Source organism: Pomacea canaliculata, linkage group LG14 (genome assembly GCF_003073045.1).
Source record: "Pomacea canaliculata isolate SZHN2017 linkage group LG14, ASM307304v1, whole genome shotgun sequence".
NCBI classification, from domain to species: Eukaryota; Metazoa; Mollusca; class Gastropoda; order Architaenioglossa; family Ampullariidae; genus Pomacea; species Pomacea canaliculata.
The window spans coordinates 6,972,339-6,986,763 of record NC_037603.1 but is presented as its reverse complement, the minus strand read 5'-3'; the positions used below and the strand labels follow the sequence as shown (position 1 = coordinate 6,986,763).

At 40.6% G+C, this 14,425-nt stretch overlaps 1 protein-coding gene and 1 long non-coding RNA gene across 5 annotated transcripts; one reads left to right on the top strand and one right to left on the bottom strand.

The window, feature by feature from the left end:
* Positions 1 to 172: 172 nt before the first annotated feature.
* LOC112554999 (E3 ubiquitin-protein ligase rnf168-like) lies at positions 173 to 7,869 on the bottom strand. 4 transcript variants are annotated; one of them, XM_025223109.1, is made up of 5 exons: positions 7,675 to 7,869; positions 6,972 to 7,395; positions 6,459 to 6,535; positions 2,105 to 2,255; positions 175 to 1,228 (listed from the first exon to the last, which is right to left on the bottom strand). In XM_025223109.1, exons 2-5 carry the CDS (start codon positions 7,315 to 7,317, stop codon positions 792 to 794), a joined length of 1,011 nt encoding a protein of 336 aa, XP_025078894.1. In that variant the 5' UTR covers positions 7,318 to 7,395; positions 7,675 to 7,869; the 3' UTR covers positions 175 to 791. The 4 variants fall into 4 exon arrangements, with proteins under 4 accessions (XP_025078895.1, XP_025078896.1, XP_025078894.1 ...); XM_025223110.1 differs by lacking the exon at positions 7,675 to 7,869 and having other exon boundaries at positions 173 to 1,281; positions 6,972 to 7,519; XM_025223111.1 differs by lacking the exon at positions 7,675 to 7,869 and having other exon boundaries at positions 173 to 1,278; positions 6,972 to 7,519.
* A 2,439-nt stretch (positions 7,870 to 10,308) lies between these two features.
* LOC112555325 lies at positions 10,309 to 13,860 on the top strand. Its single transcript, XR_003097440.1, has 4 exons — positions 10,309 to 10,475; positions 11,821 to 12,559; positions 12,702 to 12,968; positions 13,737 to 13,860. It is a non-coding gene; the product is annotated as an uncharacterized LOC112555325 (long non-coding RNA).
* Positions 13,861 to 14,425: the final 565 nt, after the last annotated feature.

Below are 14,425 nucleotides of genomic sequence, written 5' to 3'. Positions count from 1 at the left end.
CACATGTCCAGACAGGCCTCAGAGTACAAACTTTCTAGTTCATATTCAAGCACACTAACTTCCAGACAACCAAGATTTCTCAGTCTTAAAGACTGCACATATTCCCCCAATCAGTTCCATGTCAGACCAACATGATAAAAAAAGAACAGTTTTTTTTAAATGTTTATTAACTTTATTATAAATAAAATGGCATTAAAGTGAATAAATAAACAAACAACTGCTTAGGTTTAAAAAATAAGGGATAAATTAACCCTAGATTTTATAATCCCGCAAGAAAGATCTTTTTGTACGTTGTCAAGAATTCTTCACACATCAATGACCTTTATTACATTAACAGCTGACCAACCCTTAAAAGCTATTGAATACTAATCTCCCAAAAACCTCTGGGATAGTTTTTATCACATGTCAGTTTCCTTATACATTGTTCAATTGAACTGTTGATTATGATTGCTTATCTGTGCTGGTAAGAAACTACAATGAATAACAATCTGGCCAACAAGAACAAATGCAATATTTGCATCACTCTGATTTTGAATTATGAGGAATATAAGCGAAAAGTACAAAATGCATTTTGCGCAAATTGTAAATAAAACTATTTAAAGAAAAATATTTGAAAAGAAAATAGAACACTTGACCCAAAAATTCTTTCAAATTAAATAGGTTGTAGGATGTAAAAACATGCTGAAACTAGCCTTTCTGAAGAAATCCAAACTAAAACTCCTAAAACTCACAAAATCTAGTATGTCCAACATAGAAATATTGGTTGTTAAAACATTTCAGCCATATAAAGTTCATTTGCGTTGACTCCTTTTTCGCAGACTGTATGCATCCTTTGAGCCCTTGAAGCGTAAAACCTTGAGATGGAGTTTGTCTGCAAGACGAAACTGTTTCTGAAGCTGTAAAGCAAAACGATAATCTCTCTCTTCTTGGCTCAACCCCACTTCATCATCTTCATTGCTGCTGTTCCCCCTATCTTTCCTGCTCTTAGATGGAGACTCTCTTGAAAGGTCTGAGGAGTTACTATCCTCAATTTTTGGAACCTTTCTTTTGCAAGATGTTTGAGGCTCTATTTTAATAGGGTCCTTAAAAACTGTTTTAAGCTTGGTGTTTGCTCCCTTTGAATCTCTAGACAAAAGCAAAGTCTTTGTTGAGATGTTTTTTGATTTAGCCAGATGAACAGATGTTTTCGTTTTAAAAGTTTCTGCACAAGGATTTACCGCTGTGGATTCTGATGAGGAAGAAAGCACCACATAAGCGTCAACACCAGACTTGTACTTTCTGCTGCACAAAATCAGTATTAAATTAATTAAATTTGTTTGAATATGTTCATTCTCAGCAGTGAGAAGCTCCCGCATTAGAGCAACACTTGCCTCCTCTTCCCTTCTTTCCTATTCTGCTGGCTGAGCCAACTGAGGACAAAGCTTGTTGGTTAATGTCAGCAACTGAGGGCAAAACTTGTTGGTTAATGTCAGCAACAGGCCAGGCCTACTGAGGGCAAAGCTTGTTGGGTAATGTCAACAACAGGCCAAGCCAATTGAGGGCAAAGCTTGTTGGTTAATGTCAGCAATAGGCCAGACTGAGGACAAAGCTTGCTGGTTAATGTTAGCAACAGGCCAGGCCAACTATGGACAAACTTGTTATTAGAGTAATGACAGCACAGTGACAGAAAAGGCGGGGATAACTAAGGATAAAACTAGCTATTAAAGAAAAGACAACAATAAGCAGACCACAGTGACAAAACTAGCTCGAGTAATGATTGCAACATGCTGACCAGTGACAAAACAGAAACACAGGCAGTTAAAGTTGTGGCCATTTTTCACTAATCGCTTCAATCTGGCATGTCAGATATCCTCACCTCTCTTTCCCGGAATAAGACCCTTTTTTTTTTATGCAAGACGGTAGAAGTTTGGCCTTCGAAAACAATAATTATGTCCCCTTGACTTTGAACAGTAGACAGCAAGAGAATAATGTGAACACTTAACAAAAGGACTAATAAGCACCTTTTTTTAAAATAAGAACTTATTAAAAATAAGCATATGTAAGGCCTTATTTTTCCAACAGTCACATCTACAAACTCATAAGCATCTGTAAGGACTGTACGCACCCTGTGCCAACTTTTCATCTTGTCTAGCAATTTTCTGCTGTAAATGTTGATTCTTTTGAATGTGTTGATTGTCTTCAGTAACAAGTTCCTGTATCAGAGCAACACTTGCCTCCTCTTCCCTCCTTCTCTCCTCTTCTGCTCCATGATCCAACTGAGAACAAAGCTTGTTATTAGAGTAATGACAGCAACTGGCTGACCAAACTAGAGTAATGACAGCATAGTGACAAAACAGGCTGAGCTAACTCCGGACCAAGCTTGTTGGTTAATGTCAGCAACAGACCATGGCCAACTGAGGACAAAGACAGCAACATGCTGACCACAGTGACAAAACTAGCTAGAGTAAAGATGGTAACATGCTGACCAGTGATGAAACAGGCTGGGCCAACCCAGGACAAAAGTAGCTAGAATAATGGCAGCAACAGGGTGCTCATTCTGAAAACGCTATGATAGCCAAGGGCTGATAACAATGACAAAATCTCAACAAGCTGATGACAGTGACTAAAGTAGTTAAGAAATGTGACAGTTAAAGGCTGAGAACAGAGACAGTTAAACTCTTTGTTGTGTGTTTCATGAAACTATTTTCAACAGAGCCAATCTTATAGTTTTAATGGAATAAAATCAGTAGAACGCTATTAACAATCAAAAGCTGATACCTGCAAGTTCTCTGAAATACACATACACACCCCCCATAACCCCTTCCCACCTAGGTCTGGTCATTCAATCAGGCAAACCAGGTAGCTGCATATGAAGCAAGCACTGAGTGGAGTGAAGAGATTTTTTTTTTAAATCAACGAATAAGGAAACATGTTTTTGTCATTGTATATATATATAGCCATGTACTACTACCCATCTACATTGAAATAATGATACAGTAGGCTTAGCTACCTTTAGTCTAATGAGAATTAAAACATAAGTGAGCATTGTTGGAGTTTCATTTGCAAGCTGACTTGCAACAGTAGAGGACTTTCTATGCCTACAATCAGTCTTATAGAAATCCAAATTTTCATTGTTCATTATAGATTATTGGACATAATGCAATGTCCCTTAGAATTTTACTGAATTTCACAGCTTCTATCGCCAATGGAGAACAAATTAATTAAAAATTGGTGGGATGGGAAGGGAAGAGGAATGGATTGGTAAAATAAGGCACATCACTTGTCTTTCTTCTAGGGCACAGCACAGCCTAGCACAAGTTCTGATCCACCCCTACCTACCCACCATTTTTGTCAAGAAAAGAAGTTCTAGTTACCGTGAACATTGGACACATCATCCAAGAATGAAATCAACCAGCGCAATGTGACCTAAAAAATGATTATATGCCTTGACAACTAGTGCAATGTGACCACTACTCAAAGATAAATCTATATGTTGGAAATGGTTGATAACTTCTGTCATTGATGGTCAAGTTGTCTGTAGGCAGTGATCAATTCATCTCTTGGCAGTGGTCAAGCAGTCTTTAGGTTGTGGCTGAGCTGTCTTACAGCTGTGTCATAGGCAGCAGTCAGGCAGTCTTTAGGTCGTGGTCGGGCTGTCTTAGGATTGTGGTCAAATTGTCAAGATCAACATCATTCTGTCTTATCTGGCCCCCAAAACTCCTTGTGGTGAAACTTCTTGAGATATGTAATTTACTGATAATATCAATTCTTTGTTTTCACATTTTGATAAAAGCAATGCTCTCCTAATACACTTTCAATTTCTTCATCAGCTGCCAAGACCTTCAACTCAACTGAGATTCCTTCTTCTTAGTCTAGTTTGCCCCAATGGAGCATAGGGCTGCAACCATATCACACCAACAGATCTGGCCCTGGGTGTCCTTTTTCTGTTGGGTCCATGTCAGTCTTGCAGCCTCCGTCTTGCCTTGGACTGATCTCCTCCATGTCCGTCTGGGTCTCCCAACCTTGCACTTCCCTTCCAGAGCTTGTATTGTTAAATTGTAAGGAAGCTTTCACAAGGTGTGATAAATCAAGCCCCACCTGTGCTTCCTGATGTCTTGGCTGGTAGGCTTTTGGCTGGTTCTCTCCTACAGGTTTGCATTAGAGATCTTCTCGAGCCATTTGTTGACGAATGTTGGCATTGGTGTTTGTCACACGCCATGTCTCGGATCTGTACAGAATGGCTGACTTTACACTGGCTGTCGCGTGTCATGCTTTCTTCTAGGCCTGCCTTTCTCTCAGCGCTTGGGGACGCTCCTGTATTAGAAAGGTACCTCACAGCAGACGACGGTTGACGTTTGTTTTCAGGCTATTTTTTGTCCGGTTCGCGGGGAAAGGTCAAGGCCTTGTCCCGCTTACTGTGGTAGCGCCTGACGTCACGCGACGTCGGCTTGAGTGCTGGTTGCTGCTGGTGGTACCTATGGGGTTGCACAGGCCCCTCCCTTCCCTGTCCACGGTTTAGGCGTGAAAAGCATTCACGCGCTTTGACGTGGCTTGGGTGTCGTGGGCGCTGGCTACTGGTCACAGCCTCTGGGAGACAGGTAGTGACCCAAGAGAGTAGCGTCCCTCGTGGCACTTCTTACCAAGGCGCTGAGCAGAGCGGAGAGTTTTTTTTGAGAAGACGGCTGGAGTCTGTGCTTTTAGGCAAGGTGCCGGGTGTCTGCTCTGCCACAACTGACTTAAGCTTGTGGGCACCGAGAGGCTGGTTCTGCTAGCGAGTTGATGCCAGCGGTGACCACCGGGAGTTGTGGAAAGTTCGGAGGCTGGCGGAATTACAGTATTCGGTTGTGACCTCTAGTGTCTTCAGGAGTGTGCTTCCGTTTCTGTTGTGGAGAGCGGGTGACCGCCGGTCATTAGCATAAGCCGTGTGGGTGAGCGCATATTTCCCCTTTTTATTTCGTTTTTTGGATGAGAGGCTGCGCATGCCTGAGCATTAGGATATGCGAGTATGTGTTTATTCCGTATTAGTTTACTTTTTTCTGTGTAAAATTTAGAGCTTTGTATGCCGAGGAGCGATTTGAGCGCGCCTCCGTTTTTTTGGGTTTTATTATTTTTTTGAAGGAATATTTAGGGCTATTTCATGTCTTAATTATAGAGGGGTCATGGAGGGGGAAGTTTGATTATTTTATCCTGTAGCCTCTTAGTGACCGTTGTTTATTTATTTATTTGTTTTACAGGCTTTTTGTGTATGTCCTGGGTGCACGCCCTTGGTGTGTGTTTACTGTGTACTTCCTGTGTATACGTGCTATGTGTACGTGCCTTATGTCCTGGCTCCACGCATTTTTTTTTTCGACGAGCATTCATCTGAGATATTATCAGCCATTCTACACTTCTTCATTTATGACGTCTACATCTACTGGGGTTCTACGTCGGCATTCAGAAAGGGAACTGTACTGTGAACCAGCTCCAGAGACTGTACTAAGCGCCTCAAGCTCCTGTTCTTTGTTAAGAATTAAAGACTCAGGGGAAGCTACGATTAACTGACTGTGCTGTGCTGCGGTGCGCGGTTTTTTTTAAATATACTGGTGTATTTAAATTTTGTTTTTATTTTCTTTGCGGGTGGACAGTACCTTGTTGTTGGTTTGTTGTTTGTTTGTTTGTTTGTTTTGGCGAGTACTCGTATGTGTATTTTTTATCCAGTTTTATTATGTACATCTGTGTTTGGGTATATATCTATTTATTTTTTTGATTAACCTTCGTATTTGTGTCGTTCTTTCCGTCTTTGTCTTGGTCTTCGCCTTGCAAGGGTTCGAGAGGTAAGTCGCGTCCTGCCTCCGGCCGAGTGACTGAGTGTGTTTGGCCGGCTGTGCGAGTGGCCGTGAGCGTGCTTCCGGCGACGCTGGGGGTGGTACGCGACACTGGCTTTGAAGATGTGAATCTTGCTGTGCAGAGATAATGCATTGGGAGCTTCAGATGGGTTGTTGGATGTGGGTTTATTTTGTTCGTCTTCTTATGTCTTTATCTTTGCTGACTATGCTGCCAAGGTAGGTGAAGTGGTCAACCTCTGTGATAAGTTCCCATGTTGTTGGAGTGGGGCTTCTTGCTTGTAGTTGATCTGCATTACCTTCATCTTCTTGGTGTTGATTGTCAGGCCAATGTTCACTGCTTCTCTTGAGAGCCAAGTGAGCATGGTCTGTGTATGTTGTTGCTTTTGCCATCAGCAAAGTTGAGATACTTGTGTTGCATAGTGAAGGTCCACTGAATGCCCATATTAGAGGTGGTTGTTTCCATGACTCAAATGAGATTTATAGTTGTTGCAAAATCTTACTTTCTCCCAACATTTGCTTTTTTTCATTGTATCTGAACAAGGACATTATAATTCTTAATTTTTACCTTCCTGTCTCATTAAAAAAATGGTCTAGATGCAAACAGCAGGAGTTACAAAGCGCTTTTCAAAATTAGATTTATGGTTCAAAACATACCCTTTTCACTTCTGCTTCATATTCTTCTCGAATCTCTCCAGGTTTGGACAGTTGCACTATTCGCCTGTACTGCAAATCTGGAATAAAGTAAGTCATGTGTGTACTTCTGAAGTGTGGGCTGATTTGTGTTTTTCGATTGTAATAGACTGAAAGAGTGAGGCTAACTATTGCACAGCTGGCAAAGGACTTCATGAGTATTACCGACTGGAGATAACCAATGCAATGTTACAACAACAACAACAACAACAACAACAACAACAGAAAACTATCCTTACCCAAACTGTTTATTAACAATGCAAAACTCAATGCCCTATCCCAACCCCTGTTCAATAGGTTCGTACCCGATACCTGAGTAAGTGCTGTTGACAAATGGAGCAGAAAAAACCAACACAAAACTGACACTTAATAGCTACTATTGTTTCATACTGTTTCCTAATATCTCGATCCAAGAAAAGATTTTCATTTTTTTTTTTCACATCGTCATGCTCGTGATCTCGTAATAATGGGTCTTACCGATTTCTTCGTTGTCATTCATATCATCTTCGTCAGTTACGTCGTCTAATCCATCAAGACGTCTTTGAACTTTTTCAGGGAATAATTTCTTAACTTGTTCCCAGCGTTTCTGGTCCAAAAGAGTGTTGTTTTTCGTCGCTTTACGAGCCCAGTTGGATATTCGTGTGCGACATAACGGGCACGTAAAGCTGCCTTCTTCAACGTTTTTCTTGTAACATGGCATACAAAGCTCGTGGGCACATGGAAGTGTCACAGGCTCGATAAGAATATACATACAAATTGGGCATTTACATTCATCCAGTGTCTCTTTATCGCCTTGAAGAGATGATGACTGTTTGGATGCCATAGCTGGCGCAGACGAGATGATCTTGGTAGCGGAAGTTGGCGGAAGTATTACAGTTGAGGGAGCATATATTTCATGTTTCTGTTAAAGTCATTTATGGTATGATTTAACTATTTGAGTTGTTAAAAATATTTTATTCACGAATATCAATAAACTATGAGTAGTATATTTGCAGCAATATATATATAATTGTCCATTTTGGTGAACGCATGGCTGTCACGGAGGTTGCATCAATGTAAGGAGGGAGACTGGAGGGTTGATTTTTGATTTAGAGTCTAAATGAATGAATGATTTAATTAAATGAAATAACAGAGACAGCAAAGGATGAGAACACCTCTAATCTAATGCCTTCTCTCTTACCCTCTCTGTTCTCACTCACGTCACTTTCTCTATCTTTGTCACTCTCTCTCTCTTTCCGACACTATCACAAGGCAGCAACACTTGTGTATAAACATCAATATCACTCTCAACAGCGGCATGACCGTTTGTTCCGGGTACCACACTACGCTGCTTGTGATCCCATTCTGTAAGCCGACAGTCTGCTACTGGGAGGCAGCCAGTCAGGCTCCTCCTCCCTCCAACCACCATCCCACTCCCCCCCCCCAATTGAGTCAGCGCCCACTCATTCCACGAGATATAGTCCCTCCCGTTGACAAAGACTGAAAACAAGACTAAGTATCGAACGTTTTTACATTGGGAAGGCTCTGATGCATGTTTTAAATTCTCGTAGTGACTATTAACAGGGAAAAAAATGACGATTGTTTGAAGCAAACGCTGATATATTTTCTTAGAATTAAAGCAGACATTTAAGTTGTAGAGCAGGATAAAGTATTTTATTTTCCATCAACTTAAGTTTGAATTACTATAGTTTCTACTCTTTATTTTTATAGAAAATGTCTCTCTGCTAAAAGGTTCGCTTTAAAATAATACTTTTCTAACTACAAATGGCAAAGTAGTTATATCAGATGTCAGTTGATCTGCTTTTCTATTTGTCGGCAAACTGGAAAATTAATTGTAGTTTTATGTTGCGTCAGTCACCTTTTTCTCATTTTAACACACGTTTAGAGAAAATTGTTTTTATCTCTTAAAATATTTTAAAGAAAATACATTTTTTCGTAAAAAATTAGACTATTTGGAAAATATTGTCTTTAAAAGGCATGTCATACGAACAGAGGCTCAGAGGAAGATCACAGACTGTATTTTAATAAAACACTCTCCTTAAAACTCGCCTTGAATTATTTGTTGTTTTATCACCAGTACCTTTAGAGAGTTAGGTGTTGCTGGTGAGAGGGAAAGCCCTTGGCTGTCCACACTCTGCTTGTTTTCAGACAGAACAGACCACCCTTGGTCATGGCCAGGAACATAATAACCATTGTAAACCTACTCTTCCTTCATTTTATTGTCAAGTGCCACTCGGGAACAGCCAGCAGAACGATGACTCCGGCCTGGTCAGTGGAGGGCAACCTCACTGCACACAGTGCCACACACAATGGTAGCTTGTATTCTTTGTGCTGTACCAGTGGGCTTCACCCATACAATACAACACAACAATCAAGAGGTTATAGTAACCAACCTGAAACGGTAACACAAATGAGGATGTTTGCTAGTAACACCTCTGTTGTCAAGGTGAGAAAGGAAATGAAGATAAACACTTTGTCTGAGAACACGAACAGAAGTGACAGACCCTCTCATCTCTATTTAGGATTTGAAAACTGTGCGAACCGCATTGTCAGATATCGTGTCATCAGGTGCTCACAGTATCATCACCTGGTATTTTGATGCGAAATTTTTTCCAATTTTTATGCAGGGGACACTGTGTTTTGCGCCCTAGATTTGAGTGTTTCACAAGAATCAGTGGCTGTCGTTTACTTCAACATGAGTTCTGTAAGGTGTGCTCTTGTTAACATCATCCTGCTCGACGACGCTAAAACAAAACTTTTTACTGGTTGTCCTTTTGACTTACCTCGTCCATTTATCACATATTCCAACCTTGTGACATTTAATTTTACCTTTAACATGACCCTTCCTAGAAAGTCATTTTTCACGATGGATGCAGATGTCACCACTGTCTTAGAGACAAGTCGACCACAGCTTAAAATCACCTTTAATTCTTCAACATCAGGTGTGTTATATTTTTCGAAGCATTTTATGCAATCATGCAGTCTCAGACAAAATAGCACGAACGCTTAAAGCGAATAATGAAATTACAAAATTGAAATGTAGCTGTATGACAATATTTATTACTTATTCTTAAGCTGAGCCATGATAGGTACGTGCTAGTGTTTCACACTGTCATCACCGAAGTCTATACTACGGAAATATAAACCTTGAAACACAAGTTATATACATCAGTTAGTAATGAAAATAATTTTGGAACTGATTACACAATATTAAACTAAAAGCAGTAGTGTAATCAATTAGTAAACCTATATATGTATAGGTCAATGCTAAACCTATATGGACGGGTAGAGGTTGATGCCGTCCTTTTGCAATCAGTAAATCCTGGCATCAACGCTGATCTACTTGCTGACCACTTCTTTGGTGGCAGAAGTCAGTTGACTGATGTCAGCAGCGACCTTTCTGTCGTGTGACCCCTACCGCTCTACCAAGCGTGAAGCACGGAGCTAACAGATTGCTCAGTGTCAACAGTTTAGCGGGATTAGTTTAGCGGGATTAGTGCGCTGTACCAGCCCCTGCACTAACATAATCTGTCAATCTTATCCACGGGTAATACATTGGACACGTACCACAAGAAACTACTGAGTTAGGTATTGAAGAACAGTCTCCTGCTTTGAGCAAAATGACCCACCCAGTAGTATAATGACATCATTAGTTATTATTAAACGTATCACGTGACATGTTACCAGGGTCACTGTCATGAGTTGTGGTAGGTCTCGTAGTGTGTGTGTCCGAATGACGTCTTGTGTCTGACGTCTTGTGTACGTCATTCTCCACGTCACTTGAAGCTGAAAAAAGACGTGATATATCAGAAAAGCAGTTGTTCTAAAAATAAAGGCAAAGTGAGCAGAAAAAATTAACGGTCTTCGTCCGCCATCTTCTTTATAACTGTCTCAGTGACATTCCTCTGAACTTGTGCCTCTTCCATTCGATTCACGTCGAGCGTCGTGTTGTGTGTGTGTAATACGTCGTGCGTATGCAAGGTAAGTGTTCGTTTGTCTTATTACACACCTAAAACTTCGGATTAGAAGTAACCGCAGTTGTGGACCTTATAAACAACCTGAATGAGGTTCTTTACGCACAGGACATTTCCATGCCGTCCCTTTGCAGTTTGTTGATCTTGTTTGAAAAAAATGATCGCTTTGATGAGTACAGTTTCGGTTATTTTATCACTGAAGCCTTTCTTCTTGAAGGGGATGAGCATGAACGTCGACCCTATACACGTCCATGGGATGAGCTTAAGTGCAAGGCTTTCATCCCAACAGGTTTTTAAATCATGTCTTTTCCTTTACCATCGTTGTCATCTACATGAAATGTCTATACAGTTCCTCCTCTGTCTCCATCTCCCCTTCATTTACAATATTTTAGACGTGGTAGCACTCAGCGTGCACACCATTTGATCCACTACCTTTCTGTGTATCAATACCTGCTCTGGTTATTGCCTCTCTACGATAAATGAACGCCAAGAACAATCAAGCAAAACAAACAAACAAAAAAAAAAGGCATAACGTTTAAACTGAATCAGTGAACTTAGAGACCTAATAATCTTAATTAACAATAAAAAAAAGTACATTTACAAAAGAAGCGATTAACTACTATGTCACGAACACGAATACTTAACAACAATTTTAACATTCATAATGGTTTGCGCATTCTTTCAACAAATACTAATTGCCTTGAGCTGCCCAGGTAATATGTATTTGAGGATCGTGTCAAGGACTTTCACGAGAAAAAGGTCAAACAATATTCCCCAAAATACAAAGTTAATTATGCAAAAAATACAACAGTTTAAGTTCGGTCTCAACACAATCTATTACACTGCAAGGTATCTCTACAATATATATATACACTAGACACACTATACCATCGTTCGCTCATCTCCAAGGAGAATCTGCTGACGCCAAGGTCCAATGTCTTCTGAGTATTTACAGTGAGGCTGGTAACACAGTTGTCCTTGATACTTGAAGTGCGGAAGACGAGAAATAAGCTCCTGCTCGATGTAAGAACATATGTCTACTCCAAATCTTGCCTAGCGATGTGGATAAATCACGCCACCCACTCTAGTGTTTCACCTGTGGAAAAGATACCTGGTACAGGTAGACGCACTAGGTCACCATCACATGTTTCGGTAACTACTTACGGCACTGGGGAAAGCTTAGCATCCCTGAATTTCCTTCGAGGGTAATCTCAGTTGAACACAGGACCTATTGCTCCCACGGTTCCATTGTTTAGTATTCTGGCAGTCAATGTTAGCAGGAATTAAGCAGTTTTGAGTGTTACAAGTTACTTTTCCTGGTAATAACAATTTCATTTCCTAACAATTTGCAGGCAAAATCGAGATGAAGGAGTGGAAACACGACAGACTATATCCACCTTCTGTAATAACGTCTGTGCACGATACATTGCATCCACCTTTCGTAAAAACGTCTGCGTACCTGAAGGCTTCAAAAGACCACATTATCGTCCTTCATTTTATATTTCATTATGATTCCTGCTATGGCAACGAATACTTTCGTGATGAGTTGACCTTCCACACAGACAACAACACTTTAACATACAACGTATGCAAATCACCAGAAAAATTTCTGCAGAACTCTCACTTTCTTTACTGGGTGGGTACTTATAAAATTTATAAGTTATAGCCTGTTCCTGAACAGAAACATTACAATAATGTTTGATTTTCACCACAAGTCACAACCACCTGTTGAGCTGTCCGGAGACAGGTGGAACTGTTCGGTTCCAGACTGGCCGGACATGTGGCAGGACACTCCCTGTATCTTGATGTTTGACTGTAACGACAAGGAGGCAGAAGGTGGTTGCTGGCAGGGTGATGGCACATTCAAACAGGGAGTGTTTCAGGTGGACGGGCGCTGTATTGGTATTTCACGTGTAAATCAAAGGTCGACTTGGTCCCTTGAGAACCAATGGTGTCAGGAACGAGGAGGACAACTGGTCAGTCTGAGTACGAAAACCATGAGGGACCGTCTTCTACCACTGTTGGCAATGTTTGCCCACAACACCGTAGGTTACGTGGCCTGACGACAATGCCGCCTTTATTGTCACCAATGTAAGCAACACTTCTATACAATATATTTTAAAGTTTATGAGCATGTGATCGTGTCTTCGGGGTCCAGTACCGATGACTTAAAGTTATGTTTATATAACCAACTTATTAAAACATATTTTTGTTGTATTTTTTATTTCTCCAGGTATAAACACAGCCTACAGTGGCATTTGATAAGACTGTAGCACATACAATGAGCAAACTCTACAGCTCAGCGTATACAATACTGTTTTCGTATTCAAGTGAGTGCCTTTGGGCGTGGACTATTTGGTGCTATTTTCCGAAAGATGGATGCAACGATGTGTATGCAATCACAGGTCGCTTATGCCATCTTGTGGACACTCGTAAACAAACACGAGACGTTGAGGTGCCAGTGATTTCCACAAGACAACCCGCTGACAGACTGTCACAGGTCAGTCAAAGCCTTATATATATATATATGTTGTATGGGTGAGCGCCAGTCAGTGTGTGTTGCATGATGGTAGCGACTACATTGCCAACTTGGATTAGACGAGTTCTTTAAATGGTTGGTTGGAGCCAAGTACTGATGCGTAGTCATTTAGTGACTTTACAGTAAGGGGCTTCTTATTTTGCTTCAGATTGGATAATTTGTTGGTTTTATTTGACTGCTTAGTCCCCCCCCCCCCCGCGATCAAGACTGTCACACACACACACACGCACGCACACGCACGTACGCACACAAACAAACAGACAAACAAACAAACAAACATTTGTAAAACGTGTCTCTCGAGGCATTAATGACGGAGGGGGAATGCATTTATGTCTTCTCCTAGTTTGGACTCTTTTCTTGACCTCATTTTTAACTGGCACTGGTCACGTAAACTGATAAAATGTGTCAGTAATGACAACTACATCTAGAAATGTGCATCGTGTTTAGCTTCTTGTGTTCTGCTGATGATGTTGAAGGTTATGTAAGTTAATTTACTTTGCTAAATAAGTGTCTGAATATCGTCTTTATATTATTACTATTCATATCGTTCTTTATATAATGATTTTGTTAATAACAGATCCGAATGTATAATATTTTGAAAATTAAAAAAAAAAAACAAAAACGGAGTAGAGATAACTTGATTGCTGGAATGTATCAGAATTAAATTTCTGTTGCTTCTCTGTGTCAACATGTGATAATGCAGTTTTTGTAGTTTTGAATGTCCACCAGGCTGCGTACATCCGATGCCCCGCTAATCACTTCACTCACGTGTTCCTGGCTTGTGATGGCGCCTCTGACCTGTTGGTCTGGTAACTATGGCCACACGACTTCCTGTCCGGCACCACTGACGTCACTTCCGCCGTTTTTAAGTGCAGCGGTGTGCAGAGTAGCGTCCCCTACACGTTAGTGTGTGACCATCGGCCTGACTGTAAAGGGACGGAAGTGACGAGGACTTCTGCGTCTTCCTATCGTGTGATAGCCAATCAGGTCTCCTTTGCCGTGGTAAAAGGGTTGGTATTTCTTTAAATATATAGTGTAATCGAGTTCAGTTAAAATCTGAGGGTAAGGGTGTGTCAGACATATGTTTACTTTGTTAGTTTCCCTGCACGTGTGCCAGATGCTTCTTGTTGGACGCGTTTTCATGGCAATTTGTTTATTTCGGCAGGCTTGTGCCCACTTTGGGGAGAATGGTGAGGGGAGATCAGTTACTGGTTTTATATATAGATATAAAACAAAACACGAAAAAATAAAATATAACCTGATACCACAACTTAATTATAATTGCAAAAGGCATTGATAGTACCAAAATTAAATGTATTATTAACTAAGTTATCACCAGAAAACATTTATATATTATTTGCTCTCTCTATTTCTCTGTCGTGCTTTATTAATAAAGAAAGGCTATTAAACTCAGGTAG

Coding starts and splice junctions, on each gene's coding strand:
- LOC112554999 (XM_025223109.1), bottom strand. CDS start 7,317: ATGGCATCCAAACAGTCATCATCTCTTCAAGGCGATAAAGAGACACTG. Junction 2,256..6,458: donor ATGAAGCAGAAGTGAAAAGG/GTATGTTTTGAA, acceptor CTTTGTTCTCAG/TTGGATCATGGAGCAGAAGA. Junction 1,229..2,104: donor AGATGAAAAGTTGGCACAGG/GTGCGTACAGTC, acceptor CTTCCTCATCAG/AATCCACAGCGGTAAATCCT.